Raw genomic sequence first — 10,578 nt, 5'->3', positions numbered from 1 at the left:
ATAGAACGAATCAATTGATTAAAGTAGTGATTGCTATTCTTGGAGATGTCAAGTTCAAACACATCTTCAGTAGGGATATTTAAATATTATTTGTTAAAATATTTGAGAGTCTTTTAAACATAGACTACAAATGTATTATGTGAAAAGCGTATTAAAAAATATCTCTTGTACGTTGTGTTTTCTATTTATATGACCGCAATATAAGCACAACCGGTTAAATTAGAAAAGAAAAGAAAGTTAAAATATAAAAATATATAAAAATTTTATTAAAAGAATATATAAAATACGTGTTAAAGACACATAAACACGAGCACAATAACGTATTTATCTTTTAAAATTTAAACGAGACCTAACCCTTCGTACTTAATAAATCTTGATGATCAATTAATCCTTTACTTGCATTTATAACATACAAAAGCAATAGGGCTAAAAGAAAAGTTTAACTCAAAATACTTAATATCTCAATTATACTTTTATCATTATAATTTTGGAAATGAGATAAGTGTACACTTCAACTACATCAGCCATATATAAAATCATGGTTTCCACCAAAAACCACCTGGATTTTTTCGTAAATCATTCCTCTGTATTATATAAAACCCTGTTTTATTCATATCGATAAATAGATATAGATATGTCACCGCTTGATTCAGCTAGCGAAGCAATCGCATGGCGATTTTCCCAGATCCACCATTTGGAAAAAAGCCACCAGGGCTACGCTCGCTGCCGGTTCCATATATTATCCTCAGAATTTCCGGTGGTGTCCGTGAATACGAAAGGGAATTAGCATCCGCCGATAGGATGTTACTGGTTGTTCGATTCTCCGCTCCAAGTTGCACCGGTACTATCAAACCTTCGTCTTTCACCCCACACATGCCAAGCCGGTTCCTAAGTTCCGAGATACGATTGGTAAAATCCGCCACCGTCATCCCATATGGCCTCACTGTCTCATTCGCCCTCTCGTAGAGTAGTCCTCGTATCACCGCGTCTTGTCCGGCCTCCACTCCCAACAGAGATGCAACCAGCTAAACCAGCAAGTTATATATATATATATTAGGAATTAGGATAGAATATGTTTGTATGTATAGTTTTTCTATAGAGAAATTAGGGTACTTACGGATCGGCTGGTTCTTCTGGTGAGGTCCGGAATAGTGCCGACATAGCCTACGAGTCCCACGTAAGGGATAACATATGATGCTAAGAGATAGTTGATCGAGTTGGCGTACGGATTGAATGGAGGATTGAGTGTGGTATTCATTGCTCGGTTCATGATTGCAGCAAAACTCTCGTCACTTAGATTCAGTTGTGGCCTTGGAATTCCTCCTACGGATTGTGTGATCGCCCTGCAAGTTATTTGGACATTTGATTAATGCTTTAATAATGAATTCCTATCGACTGCAGATATGGGTGAAAGAGAACCTGATATGTCCAATTTCCTGATAACCAAATTCCTGGATAATCCTACGGATCAATGGGTCTAGATCGGCAATTCTACCGCCCACCGGAGGAGGACCGCCCTGCGCCAAAGAAGGTGCAAAGTCATCCAGCCCCCTACCAAGCGCACCGAACAGGAAAAACTCTGCTTCCAGGAATTCCAAGTTTAAAGCGAATTGAATTAGGTCAGTGTCGGTAGCCACAATTGGTCTGCACTGAGGAAGAGTAACTCCCATAACGATATTGAATTCCAATGCCACAAGTAGCAGCAGGAAGGCGGACAAGCAGGATCGTGTAGCCATTTTTGTTTGAGCAGCTGACATGAATTATCTAAACTAGATTGGAGAGATGGAGTACACAATGAAATACGCAGCTGCTTTTATACACAAAAACTAATGAGAGTTGGCGAGATATAGAACCAGATTAGATGTCTAAATAGCCATTAATAGGGATGTTCATTCGGTTAATTCGGTAACCGAACCGATCGAACTATCATTAACTGAATTAATCGAATTTTTTTTTTCTTTAACCGTTAATCGAATCGAATTTTTTTCGAAAATATTAACCGAACCGAATAAATTTCGGTTAATTTTCGAATTAACCGAAATTTTTAGAATTTCGAATTTATATAAAAATTAAATATTTTTTAATTCAAAAAAATATTTTATAATTAATTTAAATAATATATAATTATAAAATAAAAATTTTATATAAAATTTTAATTAATTAATATTGATTTAATTGTAAAAGTTATTGGATCTTAAATTATTAATTGGGTTTTAAATAGTTTTGGCTTAGCCCATATGTTATATATAATATATATAATATTTTTTTTAATTCAAAAAAACATTTTATAATTAATTTAAATAATATATAATTATAAAATAACAATTTATTTAATTTTTTTAATTAATTAATATTGATTTAGGTTTAAAAGTTATTGAATCTTAAATTATTAATTGAGTTTTAAATTATTTGGGCTAAACACATATGTTATATATTATATATTTAATATTAAAAATTTAATTTCGGTTAATTCGGTTAATTAATCGATTTCGAATCGAATTAACCGTTAGCCGAATTCTAAAATTTTTCTTAACCGTTAATCGACCGAACTAATTCGATGACCGATCGAATTAACCGAACTAATTCGATTCGATCGATTAACCGAATTAGTTCGAAAATTTGAATACCCTAACCATTAATGGAACATTATGGAGAGTGGTCCTAAGGCTCTACAGTATTCTGTCTAAATAGTCCTCTAAGCTTTCGTAGGATCTTACGACCACACAATTGCTAAGTGATGCAAAGCTTGTTCCAGTTGGAAAATAATCTCAAATCTTCCAAATCACAAAGTCCAAATGTTATCCGATATACTCACATAAAACTTGTTCGAGTGACATCATCCAAAGGTCCAAAGGGCTGACTAGTTTTTTAACTTGGAAATAAATAATATTTTTAAAATTTAATGAACACAAAATTTAAAAGAATTATAATTTTATTTCACTAATTTCAAAATTAAATGATCTTATAAAAGTCAATAAATGAATTCATTTTAAAATTGAAAGGGTCTTAAAATAAATTATTCAACAATTTTTAAGAGAGACAAATAATTAATTATAATAATTTCAAAAATATTAACTAATAATTACGAAAATTCTATTTTAAAATTGGAAGCGTCTTAAAATAATTATGAATTATAGAAACAACGGAACCATTAAAGTTTGGGGCACCAACAACGTAGGTTCGTTCATATTATATGCTAATAATAGCGAAAATGCTATTTTTGAGTAATTTTTTTAATAATTTTGAGTGCACAGTAAAATTTAGTTTGACGTTGTTTTTGAGAAGTGTTATGAGAGAGTGATGTGATAAAGTATTTTTAAAAGTGATTTTAAAAAATTAAGTTTAAGATTTTAGTATTTTGATATTTATTTAAAAGTATTTTTGAGAAGATAAAATATTAGTTTAACGTTTTAAACGAAATTGTTTTAGTCAAAAGTGTTGTCAAAAAAATAATGTCAAATCGGTAAATTTGATAAAATTAAAAATAATAATAATAATTTTAAAAATAAAATAAACAAACAACAACAACAACAACAAAACACAATTCCCATATGCAATGGGATAAGGGGGAGGTAAGGTAGTTGGCTGCCCCTAACGCCAGGTTGAGAGTAACTTCCGTGAAAGACCTCCGGCAGTTAGAGAATTAAAAATATAGATAAAATGCAATGTATGTATAAATAAATACATAAATACATAGTTGAATAGTATTCATATGCAGTCATTAATATCATTAATAACACCTGCGAGTCTGTAATGAGAAGTAATCCCTGCCAATAAATCCCTGCGAAAAAATCTCTGCATATAGACAGAAACGTAAGACCCGGCTAAATTTAAAAGTGAAGAGAATGGTACACAGAAGTCAACGGTAGCAAGCCCCAGTTCTAAACCTTCATAAATACCAATAACAAAAACGTATAAAAAGTAAAAGTCATGGAAATTACTACAAAGGCATTAAAAGAAGACAGAGATGATACACTCTAAAGATGTGACCCACACTACTCGACTACCCTAGTCTTAAGTCTCTATACTTTCCTATCAGAAGTCATGTCCTCGGAAAAGGGCTAAATCAATCAAATCAAATCAGAGCATCGAAACCCCAGAAATGGGTTGTTTCTCTTTTGCTCTTTAACTTTTATTTTATTATTTATTTTTTATATAAATAAAATATATATTATACATTATTATTTAATATAAACATTTTATATAATTATAATTTATAAATTATTTTATATATACAATTTCATTTAATATGCTTAATCATCATTTTCTATTCTCACTTTATTGTTAGAGTTAGAGTCTGTTTGTTTGGTTGTAATTGGTTTTCTGAAAAATGAATTACTGGAACTGGAAAATGAATTACTGGAATTTGAATTCTGGAAAATGAATTACATTTCTGGAAAACGTTTTCCGAAAAATGTTTTCCGTAAAATGAATTACATTTTTCTGAAAAAATCTGGAAAACGTTTTATGATATTTGGAATATGTTATTTAAACATTTTTTTCCACTGGTTGAAGAGTTTTTTTTAAAATTATTTATTACAAATATTAAATATAATAAATAATATTATTTATCATAAAACTTAATATTATTATTTTAAAATATTAAAATAATTTATTTATTATTAAATATGATTTTTATAATTTTATTAATAAAAATAATAATTTTTGTATATTTTAGTGAAATAAAATATTATAAATTATATTAATTATTTATTAAAGTAATAGTGTTATATTATATTTTAAAAATATTAATTAGTATATTTTAAATATCTTTATTAAAATATTATTTAAATATATAAATAATATTATTCATTATTAAATATATAAATATTTTTATTATATATTATTAAAATAAAAATATAATATCTTATATTATTAAATTATAATTGATTATTTTATATAATATTAAAAATATAATATTATATTATTATTATAAATATTAATAAATAAATAAATAATATTTTGATGAAAATGATATTAAAATATTTTATTAATGTTAAATTCATAAAATAAAATTATTTTGAGTATTTATTCTTTAAAGTGAAAAGTTCGGAAAATGACTTACGGATAATGAATCTGTAAGTCATTTTACAGAAAACACAAAAGAAATTATGTTACTAGGAAAATGAATTACATTCTGGAAAATTAATTACGTGAAACAAACACGGGAAAATATTTTTCGGAAAACAAATTACGTAAAACAAACACGGAAAAATATTTTCCGGAAAACGAATTACGTGAAACAAATACGGGAATTCAAGGAAAACCAATTCTGTAATTCCAATTACGGCAAACAAACACGCCCTTACATTTGAATTCAAATAAAGATATCATTAATTCTCTTATATGTCCATATATTTTTCTATGGTTTATGTTCAAGGCTTAAGATTGTTGCTTTAAAAAATATTGTTGTACAAATCTAGCAACCTCGATAGTAAAAAAAAATTATTACTATTTCTTGAGATTTCAAGTTTGAACATAAAAAATACCGAATGAATAAACATTTAATATTAAATAGATGAGAGTTATCTTTGAACAAATACTATATTATATTTACCACAATTTAATAAAAAAAAATTACCCTTTACCACTATACCCGATACTTGTTAGTATTGTAACACTCTTTATTTAAACCGGACACATGATAGAACAAGAAATATATATCACATTCGTATATATGAACGTATTTAATCGAATCCATATATTATATAAATCAAGCATTTTAAAAATACAAGGATTGATTTGCAAACTAATTAAAACTTTTGAATATTCATATGATAGTTCTTCTTGAAAAAAAAAATCAATCAGGAGCATGATAAATTTACAAACTATTTAAAACTTTTGAATGTTCATTCAATTAGTCATTTATTGGGGAAAAATAGTGAAATTTGGTCAGGAGTGGGGATATTCTAGGCTAGGTACTGGTACCAAAAATATTTACTGAATTCTGGCAATTTTCATTTAGGTGTACCCCAACATAAAAAATACACGGTGCAAGTCATTTTTATTATTAAATCATGCTTCAAATAAAAGTACATCATTGTCTGAACATGTACCAACATATTTGGATACGCACCATGTAACCTCTAGATCCGGCGTATGCGTTACGACCAGATCTAGCAGACAATGATAAAATATTCTAAAACATTTTCAATAATTTAAAATCGTATTCCGAATAAACATCTATAAAAGTAGATTTGATAATATAAAAATTCAATTTTAGTAAATAAAATTCATCGTAAGAGCTTAATAAAAATAAAATATTCCAACAATAGTATCGAATGCAATATAAATCATAAAATCAACATTTTCAAAATATTAGCACATGTGCACGCAAAATAAATGCAATTCAAAAGATAAATACATTACAACAAAATATCATTGTACTAATGTGTCGATCCTCCAACCGAACACCATATGTAGTTCCTCAGAACTATATCCATAAGGACTTACCCTATGCCCAAAGGGCGTAGGTGCCAACCTAAGGGAGCACATTGGGTTCATAAGGTCTTACCCTAGTCGAAGCGTAGGTGCCCACATGATGGGAGTGCCCTCATACCCATAAGAACTTACCCAATGCACATAGCAGAGGTGTTACCCTAAGTGAGTAAATTAGGGTCTATAAAGGTCTTACCACTAGGCTCATGAGCCACCCAAGAGTCACCTTAGGTTCATAAGAAATTACCAGTTCGATCGATCTGAACCTATATAAGGAATTACCAGTTTAACCGAGCTGAACCTGCAGAGACTTCATACTAAATCCTAAAGTACCCTACAGAAAAATATTTTTCAGATAGTAACCAATGGTAGCAAGAAATCAGAGTTCAAACATATATCAATTCAGTAAAATCAGTAACTAGAGAACATGAATCAGATAATCATGCTTAAATTTTAGTAAATCAGAAATCATATTTTAAATCAGATAAATCATACGGAAACAAGTCAAGTAGATAGTCACATTGCAAATCAGATAAAACATTCATGTACACATGATATTTCAAACATATATATGGCACACAATGAACACACCTCACAAAAAGAATCAGTCCAGGAGATTTATCGAGCAGCAGCTTCATTACGTTTTTCTGCTATACGAGAACCTAAGTCATATCAGAACAGGATTATAATCAAAGTAATAATCTAAATTGAATATTTAATAGGGTTACAGAGTTATACGAGAATTCACAGGATCTCGAGGACTGACAGATCGGGAGGAACCGAGTCGAGTAGATGAATGGTCAGGAGATCCACGAGTACCTTAAATAAACAATAACATACTTCAGTTATTAACCTTAAATTAAATGAACTTAATTAAATTGCTTAAATTACATATGCACTTTCGGGTTTAACGGTCAATTCAGAGGCTTTCGAGTTTGAATTTGGTAAAATAGACTTCGGATTCAGACTCAAGACGTCGAAAAACATAAATTATGACTTTTAAAAAATTTTGACTTTTTGGGTCAAAGTCAACAGGTAGGTCAACGGTCATGTCAAAGTCAACAGTTCGAGTTAAGGTCAACGGGTCAGACTGGGTTTGAGTTAACTCGGGCCTGTTCTAGTTGATTCAGAGATGTTCGAGCCGGTTTAGTCTGGGTGGACCATTTTTAGAAGGTTTCCAGGAGCAAAGACGAGCCCAATACGTATACGACGGCGCGTGACGATGGCGACGGGTCGGGGGATAGTTGCCAACTACTACAATATCAACGAAACATCAAATCCAAGCAACAACAATGCCTAATTTCAGTTAAACCACCTGAAACAAAAGAAAAAGGGTCGAAGCGCTTACCCACGTCGGCGACGACAACTCAACCCACCAGTCGGTTTTTGAGCAAACGAAGGTGGTGACGGTACAACCAATTGATAGCTAGAACGGTAGGAACCGAGGGAAAAAGCAACGACGACACAATGGTTTTCGGTGAATTATTCGAATTAAATCACGACGATCGTTGATCGATCTCATTTAGAAATACGTGGGGTTTTGGCCGTGGGAGGTCGCCGATCACGCTGGTAGGGTCGAGGCACGACAACGACGGCCAGAGTGGGGTGAATCGTGGAGGAGTGCATCGACTAGGGTTAGGAAAAAAGATTTAAGGTTTAGGGCTTCATGCATGAACAGGGGTTCTGCCTTAGATCTGGGTTATAACTCAATTTAAATTATAATAAATATATATATTCATAATTTAAGTCACAAACACTAACCTGGGCTGATTGGTAAGGTGATGGCTAACCACTTTATGGGTCAAGGGTTCAAACCCCTTTAACCACCCTTTATTTTAGTTTTGGTGTCAGGTGGTTTATAGGTAAATTATGGGGCTTGTCCCTAAACTTTCCAAAATTTTGAAATTAACCCCATAATTTTAAAAAAATCATTTTAGCCTTTTAATTAAATTAATTAAATTATTTAATATTTTAACTAAAACTAGGGTGTGATAATTATCTTCCTTTTAAAAGAATTTCATCCTCAAAATTCACTAGAGTTAAACAAAAAGAAAAAACTAGGTCTCTTAAGGTTCATTCATAGGAGAAGGGCTAATTACCCTATTGACAGTAACGGAAAAACTCACTAGACTCATAGTGAAAATAGGGTCTGGATGCCTTAATCAAAAGTCTGATGGGCTTCAAGATACAAAACTCGAGTATAGAAAAGGCATTGTTAGAAATGCATGGCAAGAAATAGAAATAGCAATAAATATACCTACAAAAGTCCCGGGCTAATCTCGATCACCAGAACGTCGAGTAACGTAGACAAGGGCAGACTGTCGAGCCTTAGAAGAAGTTGGTCCTCTACTCTACAATCGAGCTCTACTGTAAACCCTAGAAATAGATATAGAAGTCCTATTCTGATTGTGACTCCTAGAGGGAGTTTGAACAGAAGCATGTGATCATGCAGGAGTTTGAACGGGGGTCCGATCTACAGAAGCTAGATGCGGACAATTTCTCAGAAAGTGCTCACTGGATCCAAAACGATAACAGGTACCCATCTTCTTATGATATTCTCCCCCATATCGATTTCTATAGTGCTCGTAACTCGGTATCGGAGTGAAACCTAAAGAATCACTCGACTAACTGATGGAAATGGAGCTGACGCGGGCCTCGAACCATTATGACTCCTTTGATGAGAAGCAGTACGAGTCCTCTTATCAGGGCGTTCATAATACTCAGACTAACCTAAAGGCCTCCTAGATCGATCTCGATCTACCTATCTCTATCAGGTGCAAAAGCCTCGATTTCTTCAGTATCTTTAGCTCTTCCCACTACAACATCGAACACCTCGTCCTAATTACTAACCCCCTGACGATGCAGCTCATATCTAAGTCCTTGAGTAAAATTTTGGTACCTATCCCTCTCGGTAGGTACCAAACTAGAACCATACTTCAGCAACTTCAAGAATTTGATCTCATACTCAGAAATTGACATATCTCTCTAAACCAGATCCTGAAACTACTTTCGTCTCTGTACGAGATAGCACTCTTCTAGAAAACGACTCCTAAAACGCTCCCTAAAAAATCCCAGGTCAAGTGATCGGCAAGAACACTACTAACTACAAACTCCCACCAAGTGTGGGCATTGATGTCCAACATAGAAACAACTCCCAAATAACCCCACTTCAGGTCTAATCCTAACTGGTCCATGCATCACTCAGTATCACAAAACTAGTGCTCGGCCTCAGTCTGAGCTCCACCATTAGGGCCTCCAAAGGTCCTAACTCCATTAGCAATCAAAGTTTGAGAAATAGGAACTTCAGGTGTAACGCCAACAGCTCGAACCGCTCCCTAGTCAATTGGAGAAACTATCTACCGAGATTTTCATCTAATACTACCCTAGCAGACTCGAGCTTAAAACTAATTGATCCTCTAACCGAAGTAGTCAAACTAATACCAGGCAGGGGCCAGATCCATCGGGGACACATGAGGAAGATCGTCTATCTGAGACGGGGGATCCACACACATCTCATCTATAAAGTCCGTAAATCTAGTCGCTCGACCTCCCCCACAACCAGGTTGACGACCATGTCTAGCGCTCATTCCTGGAAAACCTTGAGATCACTATAGAAGGGTAAAACCTAGGATTAGATTGATACTTGGACTCTCGCACACAGCTAAATTCGTAAAAACTTGGTGCATGGCCTTTGTAATTTATTTTGTAAAATATTTTAAAACCCTATTTTTAGTTTAGGCCTATTCATAGTCCGAGGTTTAAAAATCAAAATCTTTGATACCAAAATTATAACCCCTTAGATTTGTCCTATACGTTACGACCGGATCTTGCAGACTACGATAAAGTTTTCCAACACATTTTCAATAATTTAAAACCATATTCTGAATAAACATCTTTAAAAATAGATTTGATAATATTAAAATTTAATTTCAGTAAATAAAAGTCATCGTAAGAGCTATATAAAAATAAAATATTCCAATATCAATATCGAAGGCAGTATAAATCATAAAATCAACATTTTCAAAATATAAGAACATGTCACCCAAAATAAATATAGATCAGAAAATAATACATTACAACAAAATATCACTGTACTAATGTGTCGATCCTTCAACCGAACACCATAACAGTTCCCTGGAA

General features: G+C 32.4%; 1 protein-coding gene across 1 annotated transcript; it reads right to left on the bottom strand.

Annotated features, from left to right (window-relative positions):
* Positions 1–513: 513 nt before the first annotated feature.
* LOC120158336 (desiccation-related protein PCC13-62-like) lies at positions 514–1,763 on the bottom strand. Its single transcript, XM_039169205.1, has 3 exons — positions 1,420–1,763; positions 1,118–1,343; positions 514–1,025 (listed from the first exon to the last, which is right to left on the bottom strand). The coding sequence occupies exons 1-3, from the start codon at positions 1,755–1,757 to the stop codon at positions 654–656; spliced, it is 936 nt and encodes a 311-aa protein (XP_039025136.1). The 5' UTR covers positions 1,758–1,763; the 3' UTR covers positions 514–653.
* Between the last annotated feature and the right edge of the window lie 8,815 nt (positions 1,764–10,578).

Source organism: Hibiscus syriacus, unplaced genomic scaffold, assembly GCF_006381635.1.
Source record: "Hibiscus syriacus cultivar Baekdansim isolate YM2019G1 unplaced genomic scaffold, ASM638163v2 tig00111311_pilon, whole genome shotgun sequence".
NCBI classification, from domain to species: Eukaryota; Viridiplantae; Streptophyta; class Magnoliopsida; order Malvales; family Malvaceae; genus Hibiscus; species Hibiscus syriacus.
This window is presented reverse-complemented; position numbering and strand designations above follow the sequence as displayed.